The following is a 17522-nucleotide window of genomic DNA, read 5'->3' as shown; positions in this document are numbered from 1 at the left end:
AGGGGGAAATGCAGAGAGAGAGGGAGACACAGAATCCGAAGCAGGCTTCATGCTCCGAGCTGTCAGGACAGAGCCTGACGCGGGGTGTAAACCCATGAACTGTGAGATCATGACCTGAGCCGAAGTCAGACGCTCAACTGACTGAGCCCCCAGAAGATAAGGTTTTACCTGAGGATGATTGATTATCCATTTAACAAAAATTTTTCTGTGTTTAGTGTAGTTATAGTTGCACCTAGGTGTATGGCAATAATAGTAGGCTGAATTAATATTGGTAACTTTTTAAAGTTTATTTATTTGAGAGAGAGAGAGAGTGCATGGTGGAGGGGCAAAGAGAGAAGGAGGGAATCTCAAGCAGGCAGTGCAGAGCCCCATGCAGGGCTCGACACCAAGAATCAGGTGCTTAACCTGACTGAGCCACACAGGCACCCCAATATTGTTATTTTTTAATTGAGAGACTAGTTTAGTTAATTAATTTTATTATTATTTTTTAGAGTTTATTTATTTTGAGAGAGAAAGGGAACACGTGCAAGCAGGGGAGGCGCAGAGAGAGAGGGAGAGAGAGAAAGAATCCCAAGCAGGCTCTGCGTTACCAGCACCTGAACCCAAGTCAAGAGTTAGGCATTTAACCAACTGAGCCACCCAGGCTCTGTGAGTAGTTTAATATATTTAAATGTACTTTAAAAGTGAAAAACCTGAGTCATCTTCCTAATGAGTGAGTCACATATAATTGGGCAGTGACTGATATCACAGTAATTATGTTAATTAAACAACTGGAAGGTAATGCAAATAGAGCAGGCCACACTTTACCCATTAACTTTAAAGGAGGCCAAAGAGGCATGGCTGTGAAATACAGTGTGGGAAACATAAATTCATTCTTCATCTTTGTCTCAAGAACTTGAATGTGGGTTTTTATTTTATTTTACTGATGTGGGATTAGTCAAGATGGTTTCTGCCTTTACTCAAGTATATCTTAAGTTCAAGAAGAATAAGCCACATGTTCCTTTTTCACTCAGAGTAAAATGTCATGGTATTCATGGTGCAAAATTGGATTCCACAGTTATATTAAAAAGGTTTGCTCAGCAAATACTTATTCAGTGCTTATTACATGTCAAGCAGCCAAGGATATGCAGTGTACAAAGCAAAATGGTTCCTATTAAAAAATTTTTTTCTTTATTTGGGAGAGAGCAAGAGAGAGAGTGAGCATGGGCAGGGAAGGGCAGAGGGAGAAGGAGAGAGGGAGAATCTTAAGCAGGTTCTATGCCTAGCACAGAGCCCAATGTGGGGTTCACTCTCACAACCTGGGATCATGACCTGAGCCAAAACCAAGAGTTGGATGGTCAACAGACTGAGCCACCCAGGTGCCCCAAAATGCTTCCTATTTTTGAGCTTAGATATTTCAGTGAAGGGAGACAGACAATAAATTAACAAGTAATGTATAGAATTTCAGATGGAGAGAAGTATTATGAAAAAATATTTCAGGAAGGAAAGTGGGGGGAATATTGAGTGTCTGCTAGGATGGGAAGCTGTTTCTGTCCGTGGTGTCAGAGATGGTTTCAGATTTGAGCAAAGCTCCTAAACGAGCAGCGGGTCAAAGAAGAAATCACAAAGGAGATTAGAAAATACTTTGAGATGAATGAAAACCAAAGTACGATTTACCAGAACTTACAGGATGAAGCAAAAGCTTATAGGGAGATTTACAGCTGTAAACGCCTACATTAAACAGAGAAATGATCTCAAATCAATAACTTAACTTTATACCTCAAGGTATTAGAAAAAGAAGAGCAAACAGCCCACAATTAGCAGAAGGAAGGAAATAATAATATGATAAATGAGTGAAATGGAGAATAGGAAAACATTATAGAGAATCAATGAAACCAAAGTTGTTTTTTTTTTTAAGTTGGTTTTTTTAAACATTTTTTTTTTTTCAACGTTTTATTTATTTTTGGGACAGAGAGAGACAGAGCATGAACGGGGGAGGGGCAGAGAGAGAGGGAGACACAGAATCGGAAACAGGCTCCAGGCTCTGAGCCATCAGCCCAGAGCCCGACGCGGGGCTCGAACTCACGGACCGCGAGATCGTGACCTGGCTGAAGTCGGACGCCCAACCGACTGCGCCACCCAGGCGCCCCTAAGTTGGTTTTTTTAAAAGGCCAACAAAATTGACAAAATTTTAGCTACAAGAAAAAAACAAAAGAAGGTGCAAATAACTTAAGATCAGAAATGTAAGCAGGGACATTATTCTATTGACCTTATAGAAATAAAAATGATTATGAGACGATACTATGAACAATTGTATTTTCAATAAATTGGATAACTTAGATGAAATGGACAGATTCCTAGAAACATAAAGTTACTGACTTAAACAGAGAATTTGTTATGTGTAGCAAATAAGACATGGAGTCAGTAATCAAAAGCGTATCAGCAAAGAAAAGTCTAGAGGGAGTGGCTTCACTGCTAATTCTACCAAACATTTAAAGACTTAAAATCAGCCCTTCTCAGACTCTTCCAAAAAACTGGACAGAAGGGAACATTTCCAGGGGCGCCTGGGTGGCGCAGTCGGTTAAGCGTCCGACTTCAGCCAGGTCACGATCTCGCGGTCCGTGAGTTCGAGCCCCGCGTCGGGCTCTGGGCTGATGGCTCGGAGCCTGGAGCCTGTTTCCGATTCTGTGTCTCCCTCTCTCTCTGCCCCTCCGCCGTTCATGCTCTGTCTCTCTCTGTCCCAAAAAAAAAAAATAAATAAATAAAAAACCATTGAAAGAAGGGAACATTTCCAGACTCATTCTGTGGAGCCAGCATCACCCTGATACCAAAGCCAGACAAAGATACCACAAGAAAACTATAGGCTGGTATCCTTTATGAACATAAATCTAAAAATTCTCAACAGAATGTTAGCAAACCAAACCCAACAGCATATTAAAAGTATTATATCCATAGCTAATTAAGTGGAATTTATTCCAGGAATGCAAGGGTGGTTTAACATAAAAAAAAAAAAAGGTCAATGTAATACACCACATTAAAATGAAGGGGAAAAAAAAAACCATGATAATCTGTATTGATGCAGAAAAGTGTTGACAAAATTCAGCAGCGCCCTGTCATGATAAATAACACTTAGGAAACTAGGAATAGAAGGGAGCTTGCTTGCTTGCTTGCTTGCTTGCTTGTTTGCTTTCAGTTGTTTTGAACATTTATGTATTTTTGAGACAGAGACAGACACGAGCGGGGTCGGGGGGGGGGGGGTTGGGGGAGGTGCAGAGAGAGAGGGAGACACAGAATCCAAAGCAGGCTCCAGGCTCCAAGCTGTCTGCACAGAGCCTGACTCGGGGCTCAAACTCAAGGACCTTGAGATCACGACCTGAGCCAAAGTCGGATGCTCAACCTACTGAGCCACCCAGGTGCCCCGAAGGGAGCTTTCTTAATAGGATAAAGGACATTCATGAAAATCGCACCATACTCAATGGTGAAAGATCGAAAGCCTTTCCTCTGTGATCAGGAACAAGATACAGATGTCCACTTTGACCACTACTGATCACCATCGTACTGAAAGCTTTAGCCAGAGCAGTAAAGCAAGAAAAAGAAAAGCATCTGAGTTGGAAAAGAAGCAAATTTGAACTGAGGTGTAAATAAATGACAAAAACTTGATTTACTTGCTCTAGGAGTTTCACAGGGTTCCACTAACTTGTTAAGATTAAATAAGAAATGCACATCATATTGAATATCATGCCTCAACATAGGAATGTTTTCAGGTATGATCAGTGGCTAATTTGTTAAGTGTTCTTTACATTGTGCTGTGAAGCCCATTATTCCCATAGTTGTTTAGTCTTAATCTTAGATTTAAGTGGACTTGGTGACTACCATCATTCTTTTGTGATAGTTTTTCTGTTCATTTCTTGGTTGGCTGAAATTCATCTTTTCTTTGAGAAGAGTTTTTGGGGAAATGTAGTTCTTAATTTCTTATACCTCCAGAAATGCTTATGTTGCTGTTACACATGATGCTGGAATAGGATTTTGATGTATAATTTTTCACCACAACTTTCCCTGAGGATGTTGTAAGCATTGCTCCACTGTCTTCTAGCCTCACGTGTTGCTAAGGCAAAGAATAAAGCCAGCTTAATTTTTTTCCATTTTGTAGATGAATTTTGTGTCTGAATGACCAAAAGATTCCTTCTTCATCTTTGATGCTCTGTGATTCTATTAGGATATGTCATTGATTATTCTGCATTGATTTAACTAAGATGGTAGGACTTTGGATTCCAGATCAAGACATTTTACAAAGATTTTTTAAAAGATGAATTCCGAAATTTATTTGTTTTTATTTATTTAAAAACCAACTTTGGGATCTTTTATATACAACATAATCTTTGAAAGAGAATGGTTTTAAACAAAATTTTAAGAAGTATTTTTTATTTGGGTAACTTTATTATTTTATCATTTTAGGAAATAAAGGACAAATTATTCTTTTATATGCTACTGTGGATAAACTGTGAAGTGTGAATTTTTCTTTAAATTTGACCAAATAATTTAAACATGTTGGTTTCCTTTTTCTTTTATTAACTTAAAAAATTATTATTTATTTATTAAAACAATTTTTTTAATGTTTATTTATTTTTGAGGGAGAGGGAGACAGAGTGTGAGCAGGGGAGGGGCAGAGAGAGAGAGGGAGACAGAATCTGAAGCAGGTTCCAAGCTCTGAGCTGTTAGCACAGGGCCTGATGTGGTGCTCAAACTCATGAATTGCGAGATCATGACCTAAGCCAAAGTTGGTCGCTTAACCAACTGAGCTACCCAGACACCTTTATTTATTTACCTTTTAAAGTAAGCTCCACACCCAAGGTGAGGCTTGAACTCACGACCCTGAGATCAAGAGTTGCATGTTCTGTTGACTGAGCCAGCCAAGTGCCTCGCTCTTTTATTCACTTTTAAATCTTTTTCTTTTTTTAGGTCAAGTCCAAACAGTGTATCAGCTGAGTCATGATATCGATGTCGGTCGTTTCCAAACACTAATGGAATGTTTTACCAGTACTTTTGAAGAAGTGAAAATTTTAGCATTTGATCTTCTGATGAAGTTACCAAAAACAGTTGTACAATTCCAGGTCTTTGGTCTTTTCCTATATAAACGTAAATGTGGTATATGCATGAAAGCTTTCTAGTTTTAGCAGCAAATAAAGCAATCTGTGGATTGTCCAGGCTCTTTTCGTCTGCCTTCTCACATCTTCTGACTGTTTCAGTTATCATACGTATACTGTTGCAGGGTGGTAGGTAGGGATGGATGGTAGGGAAGGAGGAAATACCATAAGAGAAAACAAAGTCCACATCCGTGAGCTTTGCTTTTTTTATTGTTTTGATAAAAAAAGGAGGTGTAAGAAGCAGTAGGTTTTATTACCCACAAGATTTTTCGTAGATTTCAGTTAACTGCGGTCTCCCCAGTTCCCGTGGACATGTTAATATTCAGTCCAAACACATCACTTACAGTAACTTGAGTGTTTTGAGATAACATCCTTGCCAAGTTGACTGGGAAGCTGAGTGTAAGTGAGGTAGAGAACATGTTTCTGATCTTCCAACAAGCAGTAGCTAAACTGAGACTGAAACTCAGAGCGCTTGAGGTTAACAACAGTTCTCTTCCTTGGCCTCCTACCCCAGCCCCAGCCCCAGCCCCAGCCCCTAAGAGAAGTTGTCTCTTCCTGACAACTGGCACTTCTAGCTGTAGGGTGAGAAGCGAAGGTGGGCTAGGAGTGATGGCACAACATGGGGTGCTTGGCTCTGCCCTTGAGGTATATTCTGAGGCTGTGACCACCAGCAGCTGTGGATTCACTGGCTCCAGAGCTTTGCTATGGCTTTCTGTTAGAACTGTATAGAGGCCAAAGGTGCCTGCAGGGGCTGCAGCTGAGCCATGGTCTGTTCTCTGGCTGTTAGGCTCTATTTAGGGCGGGACAGCTTATAGATACAATGGGATTCTATAGGAGCGCATGTCAGAGAGCACAAGGTGTCTGTTTCATTGGCTTCTAGATGGCATTGCAGTATCTTAGAGCATCGTTCAGGTGCCCTGCTAAGCAGAAGCTTCTTTTGGTGCTTAGGCTTCAAACTTTTGTACCATATAGAGTTTTTAAAGGAGATGCTTTCTCTTCCTCTGTTTCCTTTCTCTTCTCCCACCTTCCCATCCTCCTTGCCCCTTACCATTCATCACACTGAAGCCTTGTATCATATAGATGACTCATACTTGGCAAATATTTCGAGAATATCTTGTGTGGGGAGGGTATATTATAGCACCTATATGAAAGACTTGGTCCTTTGATGTAACTTTAAAACGTTTTTAAATCTTAACTATTCTAAGGACCTGTGTGTGTGTGTATATATATATATATTTTTTTTTTTTTTCTGTGTATGTATGTTTTTGATGGCGTATCTTTGTAATACATGGTTTTACTACTCAGATAGTCTGTTGCCCTTTTTTCTTGTGGAGCTACATATCCAAGGTCTTTATATTATATTTTTACTGACCTCAGATGATAGAACAAAGATATTTTAGACTCCAAAGGCCATGTATTGTGTTTCTTACTAATTGTTAGTTAAGCAATTCTGGGACTTAACTGTAAGTTACAAAAAAATGGCTTAGGTGCTCAATTGGTTCTTTCTAATGTTTATTTAGATTTGAGCTTTTGGCCCCTATCTTTAAGTTTTTAGGTCACAGAAAATTAAACATATCAAATGGCAAAGAATTTAAACTGAAAGAAATAGGTATTTGAATCAGTATGTTTGTTACCTGTTAGAAATAAATAGATTTCCAATTTAATTAAATATCTATATACCTATAACCAAATTAAAAATTAAGTTTATAATGATTTTTTCCCCTTGTATTAGACAGTTCTGGAATAATCCTAGTAGAAGTAATATAATTGAGCCATGAAACCCTAAGTCCCAGTGTACTGAATATACAGTCTGTCTACTATGGATTTGGGACTAGGACCCACATCTCCTGACTTCAGCCCAGTGCCTTTCCATGCATGTTACGGTGAACTGTCCTTTTTCTTCGTTAGGACAGACATGTGAGTGGATGTTTCTATGAGATAGAGGTGGGGGAGCTCTGATGCAGAATTTCTGAGGCTGATATGAGCACTTTATTTTTTACACATATACATGGATTTTCACCAGGAATAGCCTGGTGGATTTGTCCTTTTGTGTGGACACAACACAGGTAAAATAAACTTCAGTGTACAAAAAACTCCATGTGGAAATAACAAAGATGATCTGGCCATTTCTACAGGAAAAAGCATATTTCTGCTGGAGAAAGAGGTGCTTTAAAAAAGAAAAGCATTATCAATGTTGAATTTCCCAAAGAAATTACATTCAAGATCCTCATCATTAGAGCTGAATAATAATAATCAATAATTACTATAATAAAAAGTCTAACCTATATTCAGGGAGAAAGGGAATTGAATTAATGTTTATACTGAGTACAGTTATGTGGCAGGCTCTGTTTTTAAATATGTACTATTCCTTCAAATCAAAGAAATGTTTCAGTGACAGTTACTGACTCTGTGATTTATTCTAGGATTCGGAGAAACTGCAAGGCTTATTCCAGGCAGCACTGGAGCTCAGCACAAGCACCAAGCCATATGACTGTGTGACAGCTTCCTACCTGCTGAACTTCTTAATCTGGCAGAATGCCCTGCCCTCATCTCTGTCTGCCTACTTACAAACTCAACAAGCTGCATGTGGTGATGGAGATACATCTGCTATTGTGGTGGAAAGGAACACATTAATGGGTTTGTATTGAATAAATGACCTTTTGCTGTCGCTTATCAAAACCAGTATCTTTCTCACTATTCATTTAGTTAGCATTGCTAGTGGTTAAACATTTACTTGGTGTTTTTTATTTAAGAGTTTACCAGCATATGAGAATACATGAATTTCTCTTTTGCAAGTAAATAGTTTACTCAGCTATGACACTGTTTCTACACAGAGGGTTCGTGTTAAATAAGTAGATATACAAATGTATATTAATACAGCTCTTACTTAAATAGGACCTCTTTCTCTGCCAAAAATTGTGCTTTTTTTTTTTTTTTTTTTTTGCAGAAATTTTACTGTATCTACAGCCAGATCATCTTTGCTGTTTCTATATAGAGCAGAGTTCCTTTGTCAGGGCTCATGCTTTCACTGGCTGTCCCACTCCTGCCTTTTAGTCTTCCCATAGCTTGTTCCAAGACCTAGGGTCTAAGTTGGTTGAGGCCTAGTGACTTCCAATGAATATTTGTTGAGGATTCATGTATTTACTTTTGTGCTAGTAAATCTTCATTTTGGAATTGTGATGACAGATATGGATTTTTATTTAAAAAGAGAGAGAGGTCAGATGTAGGAAGAGTATTAAAAGTTGTTCTCTCCAAGATGGCAAAAATGCTGTGAAAAAGAGAACTAATAATGGGAAAAAATTAGGAGGCCCTGGGTAGTTCTGGTGGAAACGTGGCCATGGATCTGGGGATAGAGAGGTGACAGTGCCATGGAAGATGGCACTTACCCACTCTAGTTGCTTCTGGCCTGGGTTCGAAAGGAGACCCTGATACATGAGAGGAAGAGGTTTGCACTTCGGGTAAACTGGGGAGTTCATGTACAGGATTTATTTTATTCATTTTTTAATGTTTTTTTATTTTGGAGAAAGAGTGAGCGAGCAAGTGGGAGAAGGGCAAAGAGGATGAAAGAGGATCTGAAGCAGGCTCTGCACTGATGGCAGAGAGCCAATGGCGGGGCTCGAACTCATAAACCGTGAAATCATGACCTGAGCTGAAGTCGGATTCTTAACCTGACTGAGCCACCCAAGGGCCCCTCATGTACAGGGTTTTTAAATTCAAGGCATTTAAAAACTTTGTGAAATTTTTCACGCATACAAAAAATATTTAACTATATTTGGGATTTAAATAGTAATAGTATAAAAATTTCACAAGTTTTATTCCCAAGCTAGGTGATAACACACAACTTAAGAAGTACAACAGCACCCATACCTTTGAAGCCTCTCCTTTATCCTGGCTCCCTCCCCTTGCCGTATAATTACTGTCCTATATATTATGTCAGTCTTTCATCTTTATTTCACCTAGATTTTGCCACCCATGTATATATCATTTAAGCAATGTATTATTTACTTTTACGTGATTTTCAATTTTATATAAATAGTACCATATGTATTATACAAGTTTACTGCAATTTATTAGTACATTTTCCTGTTGATGGACTTCTTCTTTCTAAATAAGTAATGCTGATGTGAACACTCTCGTATGTATATCTTCTATTAGACATGTCTAGGAGTTTATGGTAAACAAAAAAGGATAATAGCCTAGTCATAAAATATGTGTATCCTCAGTTTAACTAGATGATGCCAAATAGATTTTTAAATTACATTCCTACCAATAAATTATGAGAGTTGTGGTGTATTATATCATCACCAGAACTTGCCCTTGTCAGATTTTAAAAGTTTATGGAATAAAGTAGTATCTTGTGGTTTCATCTTGCATTTTTCTGATGGCTAATGTAATTGAACATCTTTTTACATGTTTGTAAGCCATTTGCTTCTCCCCTTCTGTGAAATGCCTTTGTTTAGTTTTCTATAGGATTGTTTGTCTTTTTCCTATTGATTTTTAGGACTTATATATTCTAAATGTTAATAATTTACTGGTTAAACATAATTCTAAACTTTAAAGCTGCTGAGCTATGCTGGGATAACTGGATAGTTACACACAAAAGAATGAAATTGAACCCACTACTTCATATCATATTACAAAAATTAGTTTAAAATGAACCAAAGACCTAACTGCAAAAGGTAAAAAGAAAACATGGGTGTAAATCTTTATGATCTTAGGTTAGGCAGTGGTTTCTTGGATCTGACACCTAAAGCACAAGCAAACAAAGAAAATATAGATAAATTGGCCTTCATCAAAATTTGAAACTTGTGTATGTCAAGGGTACCATCAAGAAAGTGAGAAGACAACCCGTAGAAGGGAAAACATATTTGCAACTCCTTTATCTGATAGAGGACTTGTGTCTAAAATATATGAAGAATTTTTACTACTCACTAGTGGAAGCATATTACCAAATTTAAAAGTGGACAAAGAATCTGAATAGACATTTCTCCGTAAAAGACAAATGTGAAAAATAATCACATAAAAAGATGCTCAGCATCATTAGCCAGTAGGGAAATACAATCAAAATTACATTGAGGAAGCACTTCATACCTAGTAGGGTGGCTCTAAACAAGAAAATAGATAATAACGTGTGTATGGGGATGTGGAGAAAATAGCGTTCTCACGCACTGCTGTGGGAATGTAAAATGGTGTAGCCACATTGGAAAACAGTCTGGCAGTTCCTTGAAAAGTTAAACATGGCGTTACTATATGATCCCACAGTTCCACGCTCAGGCTGCTCTAACAAGATACCATAGCCTGGGTGGCTTAAACAATGGACATTTATTTCTCACAGTTGTGGAAGCTGAAGAGTTTGAGATTAAGGTGCCAGCAGTTTCGATGCCTCGTGAGAACCCTTACCCTGGCTTCAGAGAGCACCCTTCTTGCTCTGTGCTCACATGGAGGAGAACAAGCTCTGGTCTCTTCCTCTTCTTTTAAGGACTATAATCCCATCACAGGGTCCCACCCTCATGACCTCATCTAAACCTAATTACTTCCTAAAGACTCCATTTTCAAATACCATCACACTGGGGGATTAGAGCTTCAACATATGTACTTTGGGAAGGACACAAACATTTAGTCCATACTGGGCATATATACTTAAGAGAAATGAAAATTATGCCCAAACAAAAACTTGTACGTGAATGTTGGTAACAACATTATTCATGATAACCAGAAAATGGAAACAGCTCACATGTCCATCAACTGTTAAATGGATAAATAAAATGTGATATGTTCATACAACGGACTGTTATTCAGCCATTAAAAAGTGAATATTGATACACACTACAACATGGATGAGCTTTGAAAACATTATGCTAAGTGAAAAAAGCCATATAATATATGATTCCATTTAGGTATGTCCAGAATAGGCAAATCTACAGAGACAGAAAATAGATAAGCTTAGGCCTGGGGAAGGTGAGAGGTTGAGGGAGGGGAGTGACTCATAATAGGTAAGGGTTTTTTGATGGGGAGAGGATTAAAATGTTCTAAAATTCACTGTACTGATATTTGCACATATCTGTGAATATACTAAAAACCATTGGCTCGTGCACTTTAGGTGTATAAAGTGCAAGGTATGTGAATTATATCTCAATAAAGCCATTATTTTAAAACAACAGCAACTGTTCTAATAGCACATGGCACATGGGCCTGGGGTCTGATGCCCCAGATAGAGGATGTCTAGGAAGGATTCAGAGTGAATGCTATAAATGGATCCAGGAAGTTAAGGAAAGACACAGTTCTACCTTAACTGGAAATACATAACAGGCTAGATAACTTTGGAAGATCTCTTCATTATTTTTTTTAATGTTTATTTTGAGAGAGAGAGAGAGAATACATAAGTGAGCTGAGCAGGGGAGGGGCAGAGAGAGAGGGAGAGAGAGAATCCCAAGGAGGCTCTGTGCTGATAGCCCCATGTGGGGCTCAATCTCATGAACCGTGAGATCATGACCTGAGCCAAAATCCAGAGTCAGAAGCACAGCAGACTGAGCCACCCAGGTGCCGCTGAAAGATCTCTTTTAAAAGCAACAAGAACAACAACAAAAACAAAAAACCTTGAACATAAAGCTTAGTTGAGTTGGATTTTTTGTGGGCACTGTTGAACTATTCACAAATTTATAAATGTGTTTCTAAGTTGGCATTATTCTGGGTTTTTGTTTGCTTTTTCTAGTTATCAAATGCTTGTTGGAAAATCTTGAGGAGGAAATATCTCAGGCTGAAAATTCTCTGCTTCAGGCAGCAGCATCGTTTCCACTATATGGGCGAGCCCACTGTATAACAGGAGCTTTGCAGAGGTTGTCTCTAAAGTAAGTATATCCACAGCTCTCTCCTGAGCACGCATTTCTGAGCTCTCAACTCTTACTGGAATGTGTCCTAGGAAAGGAATGTATTGCGTTAAAGAGAATTCAAAGTTAGATTTTAATAGGTACCTATGTACACATATTTTTATATGTCTTAAATATTTCATAGATTGCACAGTTTAGAAACAAATTGTTTCAACTTCTTATGTGTCATAATTTCCATTTGCAATTTTTGATTGTTTGCTTTTGCTACAAATTTCCCTACTAACTTCTGTTGCAGCAGCCTGCAGTTGGTGAGTGAATGGAGACCTGTGGTAGAGAAGCTCCTCTTGGTGTCGTATAGGCTTTCTGCCGTGGTGTCTCCGGTCATTCAGAGTTCCTCCCCAGAAGGCCTCATCCCAATGGACACTGATTCAGGTCAGCAGATGAAAGAAACCGTAATTATTATATTTTTCCTCATTACCTCCCCCCAACGTACCCCCCAAACCATTTTTTTGGGGAAGATATAAAAGTTAAATAGGTTGGTTAAGGAATTACTTATGATTAGTAAGATTGCTGCCACTTTAGTATTGTTTTTTACTCTTAAAAAATAACCAAAACAAACAAATCAATAAAGCAGGATGAGTGAAGTACTTTTTCTCCTGGGGTAGATTGGATTTTCTAGTATTGTCATTTCGGAGCACCACCTACTAGATAGCAGCTGGGACTGGGAGAGTGGGCAGGATAAATCAGAGAGGTGGGGTTCAGTCAGAGAGGGCAACCTGTTTGGAATCTGGAATGGGGAAAGAGCATTTGATATACAAAGACCATTTAATTAAAAAAAAGAAATAGGAGAAGATACTCAAAATGCCCCAAATTGAACTCATGAACTTTCATCTGTCTTTTCCCTCCCAACCCCTGTGTCTTTGTAAATGGCCCTACCAAAGATCTGTTTACGTAAGTCAAGAGCCTCGGACTGCTTGACGTCTCTGTCTTGCTCCGTATATACTGCCTGTCCTCACATTCTTTCAGTGGTGCCCCTTAACTGTCTTTCAAGTCCGTTCTCTTTTTATCTGTATCTTCTAACCTTACTCCAGGCTCTCCTCCTCTCTTGTTCAGATGACTCCACGGGCCTCCCAACTGGTTTCTCCCCATCTCTTGGCTCATTCCATTTCCTTTTTACTGTATTCACAGCAGTCCTTTCTCATATAATTCATCATGTTACACATTATCTCTGCTTAACCCTTGTTGTCTGCCCCTCTCCATCTCCCTTTATTTAAAATACTTGAGTGACCTCAGATCAGATCCTATAATAGTTGGGCTCCTGCAACCTTGCCAGTCTCATTTCTTACACTTTTCTTCTTCCCAAAGCATTCCACATGGAGTTGTTACAATTTAATTAACAGGGATCTTCTTGATATTTTCCTCCCTTGTGCTTAGCAAGTGCCTGGTAGAAAGAGGTTTACAATAAATATTTGTTATAATGAATAAACCAATGCAGGAATGATTCCTGAAAGGTTAGGAACTAAGTGTGTGGGTCGTCGTAGGTGGCATATATATACCTGTATTACAACAGTCAGGAGGGATTGGATGCTAAAGGTGTTATACTAACAGGAGTATTCCTTTGAACACCTAGAAAATCATGAAGAAAATTTACATTTGGCATTGAAACATAGTTAGTGAATGCATTTTGGAGTGCAAATCAGAGTCTTGTATTAAAAACACACTGAGCATATATCATAAATACCCAATTAAAGTAACTTGGAGTTGTGTGTTTGTGTGAAAATGTTAGATTTTGTTCTTAACTAAAAATGAGTTGGCAGATTGATGATGGTTCATGATCTTAAGACACAGTTATTTTTTAATTTTGGCTGAGAGTTGACCAAAATTTGATGTTTTAGTTTTCTTACTTAAACAGTACATGGGAGTAAGGAACATTCAATCTCAAAGCTAATATTTGGATCAGGCAAGTACCAGTATATTCTGAATGAGAAATCTTGAATGTTTGTCACCTATTGTGGGTGGGGCCTATAGAGTATGCTAAAATTCTGTTTGTTATTCAGGTTTTAAAATACCTGTTGGTCAAGTGGCCAAAATGAACAAATCAGGAGACCATAGATGCTGGAGAGGATGTGGAGAAACGGGAACCCTCTTGCACTGTTGGTGGGAATGCAAATTGGTGCAGCCACTCTGGAAAACGGTGTGGAGGTTCCTCAAAAAATTAAAAATAGATCTACCCTATGACCCAGCAATAGCACTGCTAGGAATTTACCCAAGGGATACAGGAGTACTGATGCATAGGGGCACTTGTACCCCAATGTTTATAGCAGCACTCTCAACAATAGCCAAACTATGGAAAGAGCCTAAATGTCCATCAACTGATGAATGGATAAAGAAATTGTGGTTTATATACACAATGGAGTACTACGTGACAATGAGAAAGAATGAAATATGGCCCTTTGTAGCAAACGTGGATGGAACTGGAGAGTGTGATGCTAAGTGAAATAAGCCATACAGAGAAAGACAGATACCATATGGTTTCACTCTTATGTGGATCCTGGAAACTTAACAGAAACCCATGGGGGAGGGGAAGAAAAAAAAAAAAAAAGAGGTTAGAGTGGAAGAGAGCCAAAGCATAAGAGACTCTTAAAAACTGAGAACAAACTGAGGGTTGATGGGGGGTGGGAGGGAGGGGAGGGTGGGTGATGGGTATTGAGGAGGGCACCTTTTGGGATGAGCACTGGGTGTTGTATGGAAACCAATTTGACAATAAATTTCATATATTGAAAAAAAAATAAAAAATAAAATACCTGTTGGTCTCAAAAACAGTCTGTGGCCCACAGACTTTTCCTTGATTTTTGCCTTTTCTTTTTTCCTCTGGTTGTCTCCGTTTTTCCTGTGTTTTTTTCCCCCCCACACTATCTGCCATGCATTCTGAATTTCTTGAAAATGTTTCTTTTCTCTGAAAGCCATAAAAATGAATGGGTCACATTTTATTCTGATTATCCTTTTTTTCTAAGTCTTTCCATGGTTTCTATTTGGAGCCAGTGATAACTTTTTTTTTTTTTTTTTGTATTTTGAGAGAGAGCGAGTGAGAGAGAGAGCATGACCAGGGGAGGGGCAGAGAGAGAGAGGGAGAGAAAGAATCCCAAGCAGCCTTCATCCTCAGCCCGGATAGAGCCTGACTCAGGGCTCGATCCCACGACTGCGAGATCACTACCTGAGCCGGTATCAGGAGTCGGATGCTTAACCAACTGAGCCACCCAGGTGCTCTGCCAGTGATACATTTTCATGGCTGTCAAAATTTGTTTTGGCAATATTTCATGGAGGTCACGAATGAACAGAAGACATTGGTTGAATCATCATGGTAGCAGTTTGGGTCTTTATAGCTCCTTTTAGACCTAAAATGTAAGTTTGTATAATAGGTATATGAAATACCCATTCTTTGATTCGTTAATTGGTTTCAGGTGATTAGCTGTCGTTATTTATTTTTTTTTCTTAAAATATCTGAGCCTGGCTAGCTCTTATTACTGTGTCACATATTCATTCCCTTAGTCCATGTTACTGAACCTCTGCCATGAGCCAGTGGCTGGTGTAGGCGCTGGAGACCCAGCAGCGAACAAAGTGTTGCATTCATGGAGCTTGCATTTCCTAATCCATTAAGTGCTTAAGGAATAAATATGAAGTTCAATATAATACCAGGATTGTAAATCATACTTAGAAAGCAGTATATTGTGTAATGTATTTCAAAGTCAAATATAGAGTCTTTATAATCTTTCTGGGCTATAAAAGCATTTTTTTCTTTATTTCTAATTGAAGCATGGTTGACAATACGATATTATATTAAGGATTGTTTTTGTTGTTGTGGTTTCTTACCTCTTAAAACAAAATTGCACTTTGGTGCTCTTTTTTCACATGATTGAGCACCGTCTTGGAGATTCTTAGACAACACTAAGAAAAGCAACGTAAATGAGATGGTGGTCTTTGTCCTATGGAGAGTTTCTGTTGTATTGTTTTGTCCTGTCTTCAACCAATTTAAAATTTTTGTCGTATTTTAAAAGCATACTCAAGTGTCATGAAGACCTTACATAAATAATTTTCACATTATCTACCCCATGTGTCCCTTCTAATAGAGCTGATTATTAAGTATTAAAAATTACAGGGGCACCTGAGTGGCTTGGTCGGTTAAGCGTCTGACTTCGGCTCAGGTCATGATCTCACGGTCCGTGAGTTCGAGCCCCGCGTCGGGCTCTGTGCTGACAGCTCAGAGCCTGGAGCCTGTTTCAGATTCTGTGTCTCCCTCTCTCTCTGCCCCTCCCCTGTTCATGCTCTGTCTCTCTCTGTCTCAAAAATAAATAAACGTTAAAAAAAAAATTACAAAATTTGGGAAGGCAAATATCCCCAAGGGAAATCTGCAAGGGATTCGGAACTGGAGTTTGTGCACTCCCATTTTTTTTCCTCAGAGTCAGCAAGCCGCTTACAGACGATTCTGAGTGAGATTCAGCCACGAGATACTAACGACTACTTCAATCAAGCCAAAATACTGAAAGAACGTGATAGTTTTGATTTGGAGGACTTGAATGCCAGTGTGCCGGATATTGGTGCTTCTGCAGAGATCAAAGGTAGCATGTATAAAATCAATATTGTAATATTGTAATCGGTGTTTTAGTGACAAAATGTACAAAAGGCTCTTTTTATATAGTAAATCAGGCTGCAGATGTTTGCAGAGCATTTCTAGAAAATAAAGCCTTTGAGCTTATCAATGATTTATTTTGAGGAATGAGTTTCTAAGACTTTTACCAGAAAATGGTGCATCCCAGCGCGGCATAGAAGGTGCTCCAACAGAAAGCTTTTTAGTGCTAACAGCTGTCTTGACAGCCAGGTTGTGTAAGAGCAGTGGTGCCCTGTGAACTTGGGTTTGGGTAGCAGTCGGCTCCTCCCCTCCGTGTGGTTCATTGTCTTCAGTGAGAGTCCTTACAACCAGGCAGCCTTTTAAGGGAAATCAGCCTTATTACTCAGTAAAGTGTGAGCTGCTCTGTTGTATCAAGCGTCCAGAAGTTGTGTTCTTACTGCTTGTTTTCTCATTAGTTGTTATTGTGTCATTTTCTATAGTGTTATAAAAAGTCATCACTGGTAATATCCTTGTGATTTATTACATATCCTACATTGTCCACTAGATGGAGATATTGACTTAACAAAATTTCTTTGTGTTTTTATTTTTTTTAAATTACACACTATAACATCTAAATATATGCTTATTGTAATAGTTTCAAGCAATAGAGAGGTATATTTTAATTAAAAACAAATTAAAGCCTTAATTAAAATTTCAATTCAATGTTTACATTTTACCTTAAAAAACAAAAACAAAAAAAAAAGAAATTAAAATTTGTTATTTCTTCCCCATCCCACTTCTTCTCTTTTGAATGTATGTGCTTTTAGATCTATTCTATGTATTGATGTGTATGTACATTTACTCTTTGAGTTTAGTGGGCTTTTAAAAAACACAAATGGGGTTACATTATAAATATTGTTTTGTTACCTTGCCTTTTAAATTGTCTTGGGTTTTTTTTTAATGTCA

At 38.4% G+C, this 17522-nt stretch overlaps 1 protein-coding gene across 1 annotated transcript in view; it reads left to right on the top strand.

Annotated features, from left to right (window-relative positions):
* THADA (THADA armadillo repeat containing) overlaps positions 1 to 17522 on the top strand; it is a 332083-nt gene that overhangs the window by 36280 nt on the left and 278281 nt on the right. Inside the window, exons 16-20 of the mRNA XM_047067532.1 lie at positions 4939 to 5090; positions 7547 to 7760; positions 11836 to 11971; positions 12246 to 12382; positions 16408 to 16566. Of these exons, the coding sequence (XP_046923488.1) occupies positions 4939 to 5090; positions 7547 to 7760; positions 11836 to 11971; positions 12246 to 12382; positions 16408 to 16566 (798 nt within the window). The remainder of the gene's footprint in view (positions 1 to 4938; positions 5091 to 7546; positions 7761 to 11835; positions 11972 to 12245; positions 12383 to 16407; positions 16567 to 17522) is intronic.

The sequence above is a fragment of the Lynx rufus genome, unplaced genomic scaffold (genome assembly GCF_022079265.1).
Source record: "Lynx rufus isolate CCGP_SWC_20201006 ecotype Redwood Valley unplaced genomic scaffold, mLynRuf1.p SCAF_8, whole genome shotgun sequence".
Taxonomy (NCBI): domain Eukaryota; kingdom Metazoa; phylum Chordata; class Mammalia; order Carnivora; family Felidae; genus Lynx; species Lynx rufus.
This window is presented reverse-complemented; position numbering and strand designations above follow the sequence as displayed.